Source organism: Lepisosteus platostomus, chromosome 12 (genome assembly GCF_059453375.1).
Source record: "Lepisosteus platostomus isolate fLepPlt1 chromosome 12, fLepPlt1.hap1, whole genome shotgun sequence".
NCBI lineage: Eukaryota > Metazoa > Chordata > Actinopteri > Semionotiformes > Lepisosteidae > Lepisosteus > Lepisosteus platostomus.
Genome location: NC_142622.1, coordinates 45543008 through 45560321, shown reverse-complemented (window position 1 = coordinate 45560321; position 17314 = coordinate 45543008). Strand labels below are relative to the sequence as shown.

General features: G+C 34.9%; 1 protein-coding gene across 3 annotated transcripts in view; it reads right to left on the bottom strand.

Annotated features, from left to right (window-relative positions):
• The window catches only part of dnah5 (dynein, axonemal, heavy chain 5), a 77034-nt gene that overhangs the window by 55753 nt on the left and 3967 nt on the right, over positions 1–17314 (bottom strand). For 2 of the 3 annotated variants that reach the window (XM_088602293.1, XM_088602295.1), the window contains exons 2-13: positions 7344–7478; positions 6679–6763; positions 5629–5783; positions 4826–5044; positions 3553–3690; positions 3282–3458; positions 2957–3070; positions 2696–2803; positions 2499–2621; positions 1845–2060; positions 486–593; positions 94–179 (exon numbers count right to left, since the gene is read on the bottom strand). In XM_088602293.1, the coding sequence (XP_088458419.1) occupies positions 94–179; positions 486–593; positions 1845–2060; positions 2499–2621; positions 2696–2803; positions 2957–3070; positions 3282–3458; positions 3553–3690; positions 4826–5044; positions 5629–5783; positions 6679–6763; positions 7344–7478 (1664 nt within the window). Of the gene's footprint in view, positions 1–93; positions 180–485; positions 594–1844; positions 2061–2498; positions 2622–2695; positions 2804–2956; positions 3071–3281; positions 3459–3552; positions 3691–4825; positions 5045–5628; positions 5784–6678; positions 6764–7343; positions 7479–13695; positions 13901–17314 lie in introns of those variants that run through there. The other variant, XM_088602294.1, reaches the window with a different exon arrangement.

Below are 17314 nucleotides of genomic sequence, written 5' to 3'. Positions count from 1 at the left end.
ATTTTAAAAAAAGAGGGTGGCAAATATTATTAGCTTCTATTTATTCAGGGTTCTTCATTAACAAAGACATTCAACAAGAACATTCGGGGTTACCTTTCAAATTTTTTCAGCACAATCAAGGCTCTCTGAGTATTCTGTATTTTTTCGAATGAGGTATCCATGAAAGTCTTCAATTGATTCTAGATTGAAAAAATAATACATTTATAGATACGTTTAGGAAAAGAAAAAATACTTAAACTATTTCACTGGAATAAATTCTTGCATTTTTATTTAAATTGATCAACAACATTTAAAATCATGTCTTTAGGAAACGAATAGCAAATAACACCTAAAATATTTTTGTTTAAACACTGTGTTACATTGCTTCTAGATTTGCTTAGCACTGAGAAGTAATTTAAATAGTCAAACCTCTGCACTATTGTTAAAAACTACACAGAGAACGATCCTGTGTTGCACCTTAAATAGTTTACTAGTAGGTTACTTACATGAAGATCATTTGTACTCTTGCAAAAGTCAACATAATCCTGGTCAAAATCAGTTTTTCTCTGATCTAAGAAATTGTATTGCTTTTTCTTCATAGTCAATACAATGCCCTGAAACCCAAAAATAAGAACATGTTTTTGGAAAGCAATAATAATACTGAATTCTGGAGGAAATTAATGTGTATTATAAGTTAAGATACCTAAGACACACGCAAAAATATCTCCGTTTGTGAGACAAATATTAAATATGGAGCATCTCTGAAATTGTTTTCAAATATGTTTGCCTAAAATCCTCAGAAGTGACTGTTACGAATGTAAAGGAAGCAGATCTACCAGGCAAAACAATAAACCATTTAACATATACAGTGTGTTTTAATAGTTGCAAAACATAAATCACAGAAGTCAGGTGATCGCTATTGACAATCTGATCTTTTAAAAGAGCTGTTTTGTAATAGTGAGGACATGGAATACCACTGTACCCCAGCATGTAAACTTTTTAAAGAACGGCTACACCTGACACCTTCATAAGGTTCTAATTACTTATTGAACTTTATCGAAACCAAATACATTTTTAAATCTGAAAAGCAAACCCTGCCCTTAACTGAAATTGGAATAATAGAAAAGGCACACAGTGAAAAGGATAGAAAATGCACATTTGTGAAGAACATGCATATCACTCATATATAGAGTATCAAATCTTTCTTTCAGTAAAATTATTTTACAATTTGTATATTATGTCAACTTTAAACACACAAAGAACTGATGAGCAGAAAAAGATCTCTGATGAAGAGCAAAGAAACAAAGTAATGCAGACCACAAAATAATTCCAATGAGTTCCGCCATGTGGTCATCCCAAATACAGAACACAGTACTTAAATCATGCACCGTTTAAAAATAAGGGTAAGAACCAAAACAGGGAAATAAATTACCTCCCATTTTTCCTGCATTTCTGCAGTCTGTGCAGAAAAGGTAATAAAGAAATCAAAACTCTGAAATTACAGCTTTACTACAATAGAATTCAGCTTTAAACTTAGTGACTTGTCATCCTTTCCTGAACTACGCAACCAAATCCACACTAAATCTGCAACACACTGATACATCCAAAAAAGCTGACAGATATACCGATATAGAAAACTGCTTATATAACCCAAACTCCTGCAACTTTCAAGAGGAAAGAAAACGTTTAATAATTTGTGTGTGTAACATTAAAAAAATATGATGAAAGCAAAACAGGGGCACGTTGTATTTTTTCTAGCCATGATCAATCACTGTTTTAAAATATAAACGGTTAGATGATGAAACCAGTATAAAACAACCTAGCACTCAAAGTTAGCAAAAGATTTTAACAGCAAAGAGTTGTACCTGGAACTTAGTTGACATAGTTTCTAAGCCTTCCATTTTTGAGTCCTGCAGGGCAGAGTATGTTTTGATGGTGTCAAACATGCCGAGGATTTTGTTGAGGCGGCGCTGAAAGGTGTCAAATTTACCAAAGATGTACATCTCGCTGAAATCAAACTGACGCTCAGAGGGGCTCTCTTCCAGTTTCTGCTTGGTCTTGTGGAAGCAGTGCTGGTACTCCTAACAGGTCAACACCAGAAAACAATTAATAGTATGATGTTCACACGTCACAAATATTTGGGAAAATCTGGATTGTACCTGCTCTGCTCGTTAGTTATTGAACAGGTTAGTGACTTTACCTGTGAGCACTAAAGGGTGACTGAATTGACACATTAGCTAAGTGCGCTGCTCCTTTCTGCAATGGATTCAATTCCAGAGGTGCCAGCAGCCACGCCTCTTACCAGGTTAATGACATAAATCTCCTTTCCCATTGGTGAGTCATTCCTACTGCTTGGGGCAGGAGGAGTCACTGCTGTAGAATATACCACTCTCAATATTTCCGTGTCTCAAATATGTGTAAAACCACCAAAGACTATCTTCATATTTTAAATTAAATTCAGGAGTCATAAATATCCATATACAAAATATGAAAAATCGGTAATTAACAGTTATAATTACCTCATTTAACCGAACAGCAGCTTTGAGTTTCTCTGCCATGATTTCTTGAGGCTGGTCCCATATGGTGGCAGTTCCATTTTGTGTAATATAGGCTTTGCATGCGGTTATCATTTGGTTTGTTACCTGCGAGAAAAAAGGGGTCAAATCTCTGCATATCTATTTTAATAAAGGAAGAATGTTATAAAGGTTTTATTTACCTTCACAAACAAAGATGTGATCTTCTCAGAGGTGTTGTAGTAGCGTGAAATACTGTGAATCATACGAATGGCATTAATGAGACCTGGGATGGCCTCAACCATTGAAACCTAAAATAGTTAACATAAAAATAACTGTTAACACGTAGCCCTAAGACACTTATGCAAAATGATTCTTAGTGGTTAAAAATCTGTATAATCAGACATGGTGGGTTACATATAGTTTTTTTAATGCTAACATTAAAAATAAAAAAGTTCTCTCACTGGGTCACTGTTGTATAGAGGATCACAGAATTTCTCCAGAGTGTAGAGATACTTCACATTGTCCTTGGCTTCATTGGCTGAGTCTGTGATGCGAGTATCCAGCTCACGCCAGGTCTAAAAGATTTTAATATAACCATAAAAATTCTGTTATTTTTTTACATGAACAGCAACAATACGGTCCGTTTCCCATGAACCAGTCACATACTACACTATTTATTAAATCGGTAACAGTTTTGGCATATGAAACCAATATAAAATAAAGAATGGTTAAACCACTACTACATTTTTCCTCTTACAAAACCTATTAAAACGAGCCCTGCCGTACCTTGAGGAGCTTTGATTTAGCCACAGTGAGCACTCCTAACACTGCCTTGACATCTGGACTCTTCAGCTGGTCTAGCAAGTAGTTGAACCTGGACATGCGTTTCTTCCAGTGGTCCAGCTCTGCCCGCGGCCCAAGGTCATCCGCCTCCTTTCTCAGCTGGTCACTCTCTGCAAGGACCTGAGACCACAGGACAGCCGTTAGTCATTTCTAAAGAAAAGGGGGACAAAACCTCTCATGCTGGGCTACGTCTCCCACTTGAGCTCCATATTACCTGTTCTATTTGTTTGATCCACACTTTTATACACGCCTCGATATTTTCCAGAGCCTCTGTGCTGTTGGCTACAGCGATGAAGTCGGATGGTCCTTTGAGAGTTTTCAAATCGTAAGTCTCACACTCTTTTAGATTCACCTGGAAGGTATGTGGAACATATTATTCTCAGCTGTACTGGTGCTTTTATCGAGAGTGACTTACATTTGTACTCATTTTTACAGCTGTGTATTCAACAGGAACAACTTGGGTGAACTACTTTGCTGAAACGCACATCAGCAGCATCTCATCTGGGATTTGAACCCTCAACTTGCAGTTACAGGTATAAGATTTAAACCTTTTTTATCCACTGAGTGGATGTTGCACTATTTTCTTAATTTATGTTAGCTGCACCACCAGCACAGTCTTGGATTTGTTCATGTAGAATACAAAATGTTTCTTTGAAATCCTACATAAAATTGAATTTAGAAGCCGGCACTTAAATGCAGAAAGGTACAAAAGCTAGTTAAGGGAAACAAATAAGTTTTAGCTCAATGTTATTGCTCAAAGCTCAACGCACTTTATCAAGGGCAACTTAAAATTCAAAGTTTAAATTATGGGTCATCACAAATCTGGAAGTGCAAACAAAGTGCTCTGAAAGCAAATTGAAACAGTAAGAACTGGAACAAACCAGGTCATACACAGAGTGATACACAACCTGTTTGCACATGTTCCTTGGTTACAGAAAACAAGTTTGATTCACAAATTGCATCACAAACAGAATACAGGCCTCACAAATGTATTTAGTAAAAATTAAGTTCAGTATTGTATAACTTATTTAAGTATATTTGTGAAGGTCTGCTACATCCATAAAATACTGTACAATAATTACACTATTCCAAAATAGTATACAGTGTCATATTTTGAAATATATCTCTATATGACTGACAAAAAAGAAAAGAAATAGGAATGAATGAGTGAGGTTTATTTCTTAATGATACAGAAATTATTGATTCTCAGTAAAGTTCTCTTACTCAGTGAAGTTTTCTTACTGCCTTCAATGATGGCATAAAACTACCACTTCTTGATAACCTGATTTAGGGAATGTATTTCATCGAGAAATAGGTTTAGTTTTCCTCCACCTTCCAAAACAAAACAGGACTGAGATTAACCAGTTCTGTAGCTGTATATAAATATATTTCAGCTAGCTATGACATTACACTAGTTTCTAAATTCATCCTTTCTAAAGACAGAACTAGAGACCTAGGCTGCTTAAATTCAAACTACTTGAAGTCACCTTTTCCATTAAGCTCTCTTGGGCCCCAACAAGCACAGCCACAAAGCTGTCAAGAGAACTAAGGAAGTCCTGTCTGACAGATGCTGCCTGGGGGCTTGCTAAATCTCCCCAGCCATAATTCATCTTCTTCAGAGTGGGAATAAAGATTTCAGACAGCAGTTGCTCCACACTCTTTAGCAGGCCAACTTCTGTTGTGTCCAGCATGTTGAAGTTCACATCCTACAAATGATAGAAACCCAACATTGTGTTGGCATGTTTAAAATATAACTCAGATAGAACAGTGTATCGGCGTACTTAATGTTTTGCTTAAGGTGATGAGAGGTTATATAGAATCAAAATCCCTGCCTTTTTTTAGAGTGAAAGTCTTGTTTCTATTAACTAAGCAACAGACACACCAATACAATTAGTCAGCAGCCAAAAAGTGCTTTATAAATGATAGCTTTTACTCATACAATCCTTATATTACTGATAAGTCTTCAGGTGGAGAACTGTCTTAAATGCAAGCTTTTATGCAACAAACGTAACAAAAAACAGTCAAGGACTGGTCTGATGTTTCCCAAGTTATACAATTTTATCTGTAACTTTAAGAAAAAAATACTTCAGAGCTAGCTGAAATATTAGACTGGTTAAATTAAATATTGAATATTTTTTCCTGACTTCTTAGGGTTTAGTTTCCGTTACATCACATTCCTCGTGTGCTCCTTAAACACTCATGCAGTTTCCCGTAGGTTTTATATTAAAAAATAAAAACCTCACAATGAAAAAGAATGAAGTCTGAGATGATTAGGAGGTGGCATCCTTACCCTGTGTACATTTTCTGATGTAATGGCTTTGGAAACGTTGGCTCTTGTGAAAAAGACACACACCCCACTTAGTGCCACATCTCTGCCTTCTGTCAGAAACACTTTAGGCTTCTTGTTTCTGCCTACGGATGAACTGGCTGCAGCAGATGTTGATGCTGTACATGTTCAAATTTAAAATGTTTTCATTATTCAAAAACATTGCATCCCTTTAATCCCCCCACCCCAACTCTAATCAAAACTTCTATCCTTCTCTAATATCAGTGCCTTACTTTTATTGTTAAATCCAAAATCTCACCCTAATCAAATCCCAGACCAAATTTTTATCAAGTCCAATCTTTGAGTTAACCTCAACATGTAGACTAAAAGTCAATTCCAGATCCCAGATACTTTACATTTATAGTAATAAGTATACCCTTGACCAATTTAAAGCCAATTTGAATTCAATCTTAACCCTATCTCTAATCTTACTCCTAAACCTGATTAAACATTAATTTCACACACAAGACTAGGTCTTACCCTTAGAGTTTTATGCAAACCCTAACTGTATTTCATACTCTAATTTCATTCCTAATGCCCAACCCCGACTCTAACCCATGCATTTGAGTCAACTACAATCTTAACCTTTATTCTAACTTACCCTAATTACGTCTTTAACCCTAATCTTTGTTCCAACCTAAAGTAAACCCTACCCCGAGTCCACCTGAGCTCTAAACACAACCCATACCTCAAGGCTAACTCTAACAAACTGTAGATACAACAGTAATCTTACTGTAGCTTCAGCCCTTACCCTAAACGTAAGCATAAAATAAATCACAATCCTAATTTATCTCAATCCTAACTAATCCCAGTTCTTTATTTTACCTTCATACAGTCATAACCCTAACACTATTCTTCAAAATAAAAAGGAAAACACCATCACACAATACTGATGTTCTAAAGCAGATGGGGCTATTTTTCTGTAGAACACGCTCCTACAGATAACAGGCTAGATGGGTCAAATGCCCCCATTGCGCTTTTCCAACTACAACCGTTGTAAGTGGGTATACCTACCAGCTTCTGCTGGCTCCACATCTTGATAATAAAACATAATGTGAGGAAGCCCCCCCGCAGCAAAAAAGCGATCCATGCGGTCAATCTGGAAGACAGGGATTTTAATTGATGCAACTCATAAGGCATGAGGCTTTCACATGAACTATGATTTTATTTTTCAGGAAGAACAACAAGAAAAGAAGAGAAAAGGGAATACTGACCATGGAAACAGATTTTGGAGGGAGGGAAGAGAAACTATCTGACTGCGCTCACACAACGTTTCCTAACCATTCTTTCCACCAGAACAATTATGGAGAATGGGTGTAAGCAACTGTCTGAATGCTGGCAGCCCATTTACATCTCGATGGACTGAGGAATAACAGATAAAATGTGATGTTCTGTGAACTGAACGGATTCACTGCAAGAGTTCTGAATTATTTTTCACTTGTCTAATTTTGGATAAAACCTTTAATGCACTGGACAGAAAGAACTTGGGCAATTATTCAGTGAGTAAAGGGATTGAACATAAGATCCGAACGTCGTTCAGAACATCATTCTCTTTCTCAATACTAAAAAGTGTAAAAAAAGGCGACCTGCCCAGGGAAAAGCTAGAGCCCTATATGCCTTTCAGGAGAGGAGTGATTTTCTCACATAGGAGAACAGAGGACCAGAGAGGTAGATTTCACCTGAGTCCCCTCCAGAATGGCGTCCTCGATGTCTCCTCTCTCCAGGCCCAGGCAGGACGCCACAGTCGCCAGCACGTAGTCATGCCTGCCATCCAGCTGGGCACGCTTTGCTTCCCGCTCCTCCTTAAGCTTTTGCTACAAGACAAACTCCGAAAATGAGACCCAGGACAAGCGACTGTTTCGTTATCCAGTGAGAAACTGGGACCCAACTTGCGACACTGCTGGGACCCACGAAAACAAACGAACTCTGTAGTACTACTCGCCTCGAGCATGACCTGATCGACATCCTACCATAACGCAAGAGCACCTCTATGATTTAACAGTGGAATCCTGCACACAATCACAGTATTTTAAGAGCTGAATGGGAACATATCTATATTTTTCAAACAGCCAATTACCTTACTCCATATTGTGAGATCATATTACATCAAACAGTGTAAATTATTGTTCACAACAGTAAATTTAACAAACATTTTTAAAATCAGAGGCTGTGGATCCTTCTTCAGCTGTCACTTGAACTATCTTTTAAAGTCATCTTGTACACCAATGAGTCATTTTAATGTAGAAAATAGAAAATGGCTTTTCAGTTGCTAGAAACAAAACATACTATTTGTAAATTGATTTTAAAAATTAAAGTAGAGGATATACCTATACCCAATAATAACAAAGATATTGTATCCTTCTACACACAATATTTAAATAATGGCACTACTGTTTTGTAGTGTATTCGGTTACATCTACACCTGATTAATGATTTAAGAAGTCTTTTGTAAGTGACTGTACAGTAAAATATATTAAAGATTGTAGCTGTTCCTTGACCTTGAACTGACAGCAAATCATTGAGGGCATCAACACTGGTGTATCAGGGTTTTCTTTTGCTCTTGTGTGACTTGGGATAGAATGACTCAGTTGACAAAATCACTTGGCTATTGTCAGGTGAAAAAAGGGTATGCTGTTAATGCCTATTAACATAAACAGCACAGCCTCTGAAAGGACTGAGATCACTGGTAGGGGAACTGAAGGGACTGTCTTTTCAGATCAAGCCGATACTTGCACTTGTACAATATATGATGAATAATGATCTATAAAAATTAAAATTTCTTGCATTAGGATGGGTTAAATACCAAGATCACAGTTTTGATTAAATATAATCACGGTATTTTTCTGAAAATGTTCATCCTTAGGCTTGACATAAAAGTGTCAGCACACACTTATGCAAGTTAAACTGCAAAAACTATTATTCAGTTTCTGAAGAAAGTGTTTGCAGATGCCATTTAGAGACAAGCCAGTCCTGCCACTCAAATTCCATTTCTATACAGAATACACCGGTAGTGGTCTTGCATAATACAGTAAAATGCACAATATCTCAAGCAATTGAGCTTTGAATATCAATTTATCACAACTGTGTGCAGCTCATCAGGAATTCTGGAATTAGTCCTGTATATTCGCCAGTAACAAAAGCATGCATGAAAAACAGAAGTAAAATGCACACTCCATGGCATGAACATATGTTTATACCTATTATTGTAAGAGAGTCATATTATCCTTAATAACATTTAGAGCAAAAAATGAAGAAAATGAGAACGTTCCTTAATCATGTCACATCTCTAGGGCATAGAAAACACAGATGTGGAGGGTGCTCTAGTTTCATTCTATTAACTGCACAATAGACCTATTAAAAAGGCAATCAGCATTTACTGTAACTTCTGAGCATTCTTTATTGTGGTTAATTATTTTATACTCAAATTGGGTTTTCAGGCATTTCACAGGACTATGATTCTGAAGTATGATGTAAAATTTCCAAACTGTCAGCAGTTTACCCTAGATTTCGTTTTTTAAAAACAGGGATAATTAGAGCTAAACTTGGTTTCCTTAAGTGCCCTGAATTGTTACAAAACGATCCACAAAAATGCTTGCATTAACATAGTGTACTAATCATGTGTCTGATTTCAAGGTCAAAAAACATTTGCAAATGAAAATGTATATCGTAGGTGAAAACTGGAAAACTACAATAACTACCTAAAATCACATTTTATTAGAAAGGCAACTTATTAATTCGAAAATTTTATAACAATAGCTAACTTTAGACAGAACTTTCTTAAAAGGCTGCACTGTTTATACTGGCTTTAAGCTGGTTTACCTAATTGGGATATAATATGGTAATACAGTTCATTTGCACTAATTAATATATACCATGTCAATAAAACCAAACAGATTTTAAACATAAATGCACACAATTTCAACTTGCATGTAAACCTAGTCCTCTAATATAAATCCAGCAGACCTTGTGATTAGGGAACAATATGGAGGTTATAAATAACACGATCATGGAAGAACTGATTAATACAAGCCTACCTACATTTATTAAAGAAGAACTACTAACAGCAGGGTGCCTCTCTGCTTGCAGCAGTTGCTTTCTTCTTGTCACCACAATAATCCACAACAAACTCACAGCTTTAATTACACTGGCAGTCCATCATCGACTGCCATTTGCTTTATAAATACCCCACTTCCACAGTGAGATAGCCAGGTTGTGAGCTCTTCACTCTGCTTTCAGCATATTCCAGCATCCTGTCTAACCCAGTCATCTACTGGAGAGGCAGCACAGGCCAGAGCTGACCCCACATTCACCCAATATCAGTGCAGTGCAGGAAAGGTTCATTCGTAGTGTCTGCCATCATGCATACACTAGGTACATCAGCAACACTGAACAAAGGTTTCTCAATTACCATCTCTACTGATATACTGTGATACACAAGCAAATATTCAATCTGCAATTCAGTTACTGAGGGTAAAAAAGAGTCCCCTTCTCACCAAACATTTAACTTGAAAACATTTTTTTTCCAATATTTACTTTTATATTTTCACTTATTTAGCATCCATTGTTAACAGGCATGTCACTTGATTCATATAAATTTCTATTAGGCTAGTCCTAATTAATACTCTGTAACAAAAAAAAACACTTTTTTCTGAATACCCTAAGCAGACTACCAAGTAAGATACAATTAATGGAGATCTGAACATACTTTAAATGCAGTAATTTGACCATTGGTTATCACCGAGAACAGAGGCTGTCCTTTACTCATTGAAGATTTTACATCTTTATGGCCACTGTTTTTCTAAGTGCAAGTGACTGTAAGCAGAGATCAGCATTTACTTTTGGGGAGTCACAACTTCAAACACTGGATGCATCTTCAAGGCTATCGTATGGACAGAATTCAGTCCTACTGCTTTTCAGTAGTTTCCAAAAAGTGTACACCTTCTCCTATTCAGAAAAGGTAGTAATCCTTTGTGTACTCAGTTATGCTATGTTAGTTTTAAAAAAATGAGACAAAGATGAATGGCCACACTACTGAAAAGCATTGTTTGTCCTGAACAACATCCAGACTTCTCTCTTTACATCTTAAAGGGTTACACCTTGTTGTCTCCTGAACTGTTTTACAGCACATTGATTAACTAGGTGGCAGTAACTATGCAATCTATACACCATCTACCAATACTAATGTAAACACTAACAGGTAGAACAAACACCGTTAAATTAAACCATGGAAAAGACCAGCTGTGTCCATTAGCAGTGGGAATTGAGGGCTTCCCCATGAAACAGTAAGGAAACACCGTAGTACGTTTTATCTGCTTTGCTGCTAGGTAACATTGAAAAGGCAAGCTAATAAATTATCACACTATGTAAAGCACTTTAAAAGCTGAAACAACTTGTCCCTTTATTTTTTTCCCAGGATTGACGGAATGACGCCTCAAACATCTTAAAATTATTAGCTACAAATACCAAAATGATCACCTTAAAAGCTGAAACACATTCTTTGTTCCTACCATGTTACAACAACCAATTTTCTGTTTTTTTGTCTAGCTTCTACAAGAATTAAGTAAAGCAGGAATTGAAAGAACTCTGTATTAGAGATGTTTACAGACTCCATTGTGTCATGTAGTTAATACAGTAGGTAGTTTAATTCAAAGCAAGAGATGTTTTATAGAAAAATAAAGGTGTTCTTACGGTGCTTGAATTCTTGATTGGCACTGACCAGAAAACTTGCAGTACTGCAGACATTGAGAAGTGATCTTAGTCATCTCCACAAGAATGGTCTACTTGCTTAAAACCTAAAAGTCTAAGAAGAGGCCAACTAGGAGCTTTTTCATAAAAATATAAATATAAATAAATTAAAGGTCTAATGAGCCCCACAAGTTAATTATTTTGATGGCATAAAACATTTACTTAAAAATGAACAAAAAATGTTTTGTACAAAAATGTTGTGTTGACTCAGGAAGTCTTCTTTAAGACTAAAACATTATTCTTACCTGCGTACAACAAAAGATTTCACAAAACTATTCATTCGGCTTTGAACTCTTACTAGTTTACCAATATTCATAATGGACATTTGGGATGAAGAAAATGAATATTTTCTAAATAAAATTGGATTTTTATAGCATTGTAGAATTCTTTCATTCTCTTCATTCTATTATTTGTATTTATATTATTATTATTGAGCACATGCTGCTTAACATTTGAGTAGTTCATCCTAATAGAATAAATATAGTTCTTACTGTAACTAAAGAACAGCATTTTCAAATAGTCTGAAAAATGTATCCATATTAAGCATCCCGTGGTCACTGAATTAACTGTATTCATCTTTTTCAGTGCGGAAAAATTCTGGCTTGATGTCAGAATCAGTCAACAAGCCTGGACATGAGAAAATTAATAAGCTTATTGACCTGTGTAAAAAACAAGGACCCTGCTTGCTTGTGACAAATAAATCAATACCAACCAAAGATGTCAAAGGAATGGCTGGAATAAGAAACGGAAACACAATCGGTTGCTGTGCAACAGGTGAACTCTTACTCTTATCACATGATAACTTCAGCATGGTCATATTTGTGGAACAAACTGACAAACAATAGTGTTAGGAAGAGAAACACTCCCCATCACTGTATCAAGTGAGACCATGCATCATCATAATTAAATGCAGAAAAACTTTTCCTTAGTGTAAATAACAAGGTTGAAAAAGGATATTTGTGCTATTTATCTTGCAGAAAACAAGTAAAGACAAAAGTTCAAGTACAGTACAAAAAATAAAGTAGATCTATAAAACAAATGAGAGAGAGAAATATTACTAAAAATAAAATATTTTAGGTTATTTAGACATACAGTTTATACTAGAAATACAAAATTACGTGTTACAGAGTAATAACCTAAAAAATCTTTCTCTTACAGCATACATTACTTTTATTCAGATATTCTTAGCTTACTCCAGTTTAAATATGCAGGCTGGGCTAAATACTAACACTTTTCATTAAACAACACATACGATTTCAGATAACCGGTCTCTTATATGGGGTGATTAGATGGAACAGTTGCTCTGTTTTACTATGAACAGACGATATACACAAACTATTCAAAGAATACCACATTGAAATATTTATGTAGTAGAGCAACTAAACAGATTTATTGATACATCTGACCAAAAGACATGTGGTATCTTGTTTAATTTCTTATTTGTTTCCTTTTTTATTTTTGGAAACACTGTTCTCAAGGATTTAGTTTGTAACATAAAATGTACATTTTCTGTTTCTAAAACACCGTTTGTTACCTTTAAAAGACACCTTAGCAAAAAGTGTGGAGTGCATACTGTCCTTTTATTTCATCATACATGTTAATTAAATTAAATGTTATTATTTCTGCTAAATTAAACATATATATAGTTCCGAGATACATTAGACCTGTAAACAATGTGAAATGAATTTGTGATATTGAAATAAAACCCATCAAAATGTTGCAGTTACTCAGTTTTCTTTTAATTTTATCCTATGATAATAAAACTTATAAAAGTTCAGTTCAATTTATTGTCCTATGCACAAGTGCAATTAAATGCTTATTTGCATATTATGAAAGGTAAAAATATAAAGGAAAAACGCTAATCATTACAACTTCAAATTAGTAATACTTAACACAAGAGAACAGAGTAACCTTCTAGCTACAGTACATGCACATTTACATTTTTCATAAAGTAAACACATATTGGCATATTATTTTCCAAGACCCACTTCCATTTTTCAAACTGTAATTCCCATAGTAAAGATGCTTGTACATCTTAATATACCACTTTAAGTTTATATAAACAATCAAGTAATAAAAAAATATTTCCCTTATCAGTAGTTACAGTCCATTAATTTCACAACCCAAATAGATTTTTAAAAAATTGCTAAAAGATAGCAGGAAGTCTTTTCATCTCACAATCAGACATGAAGGAACTTTAACAAAGTATTTCCTGGCCTTTTATTTCAAGCAAAAGAAAAGCAGAAAACCCAGTCATCTACAACAGAATTTTTTTAGATCTCTTACCTTGAGGACTCTTGTAACACTTTGCTTCCAGAGATGCTTTCGAAATGCCCTAGACATTTTAACAATTCTTACTGCAACCTCAAAACCATAAGACACCTCAGTACCTTAAGAACCTAATGGAACTTCTCTCACAAATACAGTACTTAAGGTGAGTTAAAAGGCCTTTTTATGGGCTCAGACTGCTTTTATAGCATGCCATTATAGTGCTTGTTTTCCATGGACTGTTAGGTGTTTGTATTAGCTATTCATACAACAAGAAGCCATTGGCAAATAGACAAGTTAAACAAAGCGGCTGAGAAGATTGTTTAAGCTTCACAACTAGAAATCTACATTAATCAATAGACTGTACCAACTAATACCAATAAGGCACTCCAGTCTGACAGATAAAATGGCAAGAAACCCTTACAGTGTTTGTTGTAATGTGTAATACCAAAGGAAATCAGATGTGATTGCATTGTAATGATTAAACTGGGAATCTGCCATGTAATCAGGTAAGTGCTTCTAGGTAACCAAGAAAAGTCAACTTGATTTACTTAACATGACATCATATAATATATCATACTGTATACTGTATATCAGAACAATTAATCTGTAAGAGGTTGAAATCAAGAGGATACCACTCCAGCTCAGTGCAAAAATGATGTGGTATGTTACTTTTGGAAGTAGGCCACCACAGAAAAAAAAATGTAATTATATGTTTATTTTCATGATATTATCTGATAAAATAGTTTCAAAACATACAGAACTGATCTTACCAACACATTATGTTCTTAATTTTATGGTGCATCTGAGTTTGTCTGCAAACTAATATAAAATCTTTATTGACAGTTTAACCTAAAAACACCTAAAAAGCGCAGAACATAATTAAGGTTTAACCAATTAAAACATCTTATGGTGTTGGTTCTAATATTACATTTCCCAGAAGGAATATTGGTCAACTCAAACCCAAATATTTATTATACAAAAAAGTAAGAAAAATATGCAAAGTTCTAATGAACTATGTACTTGAAATGATTTAAATTTGGTATTGGAAGACAAAGATAACCCTTCACCTCAATCCTTTCAAGAAAAAGCAGTTAATGAAAAAGACAAATTAAACCACCATGATGAACTCTGAAAAACACATTGCCTTGCAGAGCACAAAAGATTATAAAGCACCTTGCTTTATCTTAATAGATCTTTTCTAACTTTAACACGATGACTGACACGATCAACATCAATGATTATTATTCAGCTTACCTTGCTCTGGTGGTCAGTTTTAAAGTGCAGCATCTCCACCGCTGACGGCAATTCTAACAGAATCCTCCCTCTTAATCTCTATTATTATTCATAAGACCTTAGAATTCTGAGCCCACTTGCATGCACTGGTAGTCAGAATCTAATTTTCCCTATCCAGAGGTCACAGTTTAATTCAGAATCCAAATTAAAATATAGTTTTTCCTCCCGAAGGTTGCTAACTAACTCTTCAGGGATTAGATATCATCCCTTCAGCCAAGGTAATTACCATTACAGTAATATCGCCTTACTAAACTCACCTACAGAGCAGCAGATGACCTGTTTCACTATTATAAAGGTCAGAATTACATCTTATCAGCACCCCTGTATCACAACATGGTAACTTTTCAAAAGATTCCAGTCTCCTTTACTCCATCAGGGAGCTGTTTTGTTAGAACATGTTGTAATTTATAATTTACACAGTTCTTAATTTGTTTTTCCATTTTTTTTTCCACTCCCAAGACATTTAATTTTTTAAAATGCATTTATTCTTATGATTTACCTTATATTAGGGAACATTTTCTTAAGTCAGAATGATAATTTTGGAAAATGTATTTTAAATAACCATATTTCTAGCTTTCTTTTATTGATAAAAAGCTTATCTTCATTCCCTTAATTCCTATTTAGAAGGTCCTACAAGTGGACTGCAGCAACACAGAAACATATAATAATATTGTTAATGACAAGACTGCAAAAGATGTAATAACAAGACTGTTCAAGATAAGAATGCTGACATTCTAATCACTCTATTTTTACAATAGTGTTAGTTAAGATACTGTATTACAGTGCATATACAAACAAATAGTGAGAACCTACACAAGTATCAAAAATACCAGTAAGACCTCTCTCACATTCCCAAGAACCTGGAGCAAATTGGTTCAATACATGCGAGTTTGGAAAGTCTTCCATGGTTATAATCTAAGTTACACTATTCTTGTACACAAAAAGTACATTTGCTGATAGCTTAGCATAGCCAACTAGGGAATATCTTTTTATTATTCAAAATTAAAATGACTAAAGACTGTTGGTCTGGAAAGGTTCCAACCTGAGTAATATGTTATTTTCAAATGTAAAGAAACAAGGTCAACTCTGAGACTCCACTTTATGGGTCAAACGCCTTCTGGCCTGTGACAGAATCTCTGCTGCCCAGGGGGGACTAGATAAGATACCCTCAGTGCCAGCCTCACTGATGTGTCCTGTACATTGCTGGCTAACACTAAGCTTCACCTAAATGGAACAGAAAAAATCATGATCACTGAAATGTTAAATGCAAAATTCTCCCCCAACACATTATACTCAGAGTCCTATTTTTATGCCATAAGCCCAATATATCTTTGAAAAGAAACAGCATAGATAGAAATTGGTTTTATGTACAGTACATTTTTAAAATATTTTAATGTGAAAGATGTAGCGATTATAAATATTTAATGGGTTTAAGAGTTATTTCTCTAGTAAACCAAACCACTAAGAGAAACTCTGTAACTAGAGTACTTTTATAAATAATTCATGAAAATGGTCACTGAAACCATCTCAATGGAAACAACTGGGAATCCTACAAGATGAGAGCTGTTCACCAGTTTACAGAGGATTAAAATATAAACTGTATATACCTCAATGTTTTTGAAACAGTACTCATCCATTTACCTTTTCAATTATATTCTACATTGAAGTATTCAAATTCTAAAGTAAATTACTTTGACTAAATCATCACCTTAAGTTAACAGACCAGAGTAAGATAGAACCATCAGTGGCATCCTAATAAGACTAAGGGATGAAAATAAAAAAATGTTATTTGATTGAGACCATGCTGAAAGAGATCAGAATACTCAGTTAAAGAATGCCAATGTAACTGCTAGTTTGCTTGACAATGTAGTTATTAATTCATGCACGAGTAGAATCTTTTTTACAGGAAGTGTTTCATTTTCCTTAAGGTAATAATCACACCCTAAACACTTCTATGTGAAATCGCTGATCAATACCATTCCTTTGAACTCAAAATCAGTATTAAGGAATGCTTGAATGGTCATCAATAAACAGAAAATACGGTATATTAAATAGAATGATGAGCTGTGCTACGTCATTTTTAATCCCCAACAGTTAGAAAACGTTGCCACCTAGCGTCATAATCCGAGAAACAAAACCAATTAAAATCCTGCGACGTTTTAAATGTGTCATTTTATTGAATTTGCATTATATTCTTCAGACATATTTTACAATAAACATCATACGGTTGACACATTAACTGCTTATCGTAGCATGAAATGACTATTTTTATTACTTACATAGAAAGAAATCAAATGAAAATTCATGACTCACATAAGGAACAGCGGACGGAAAATTACTG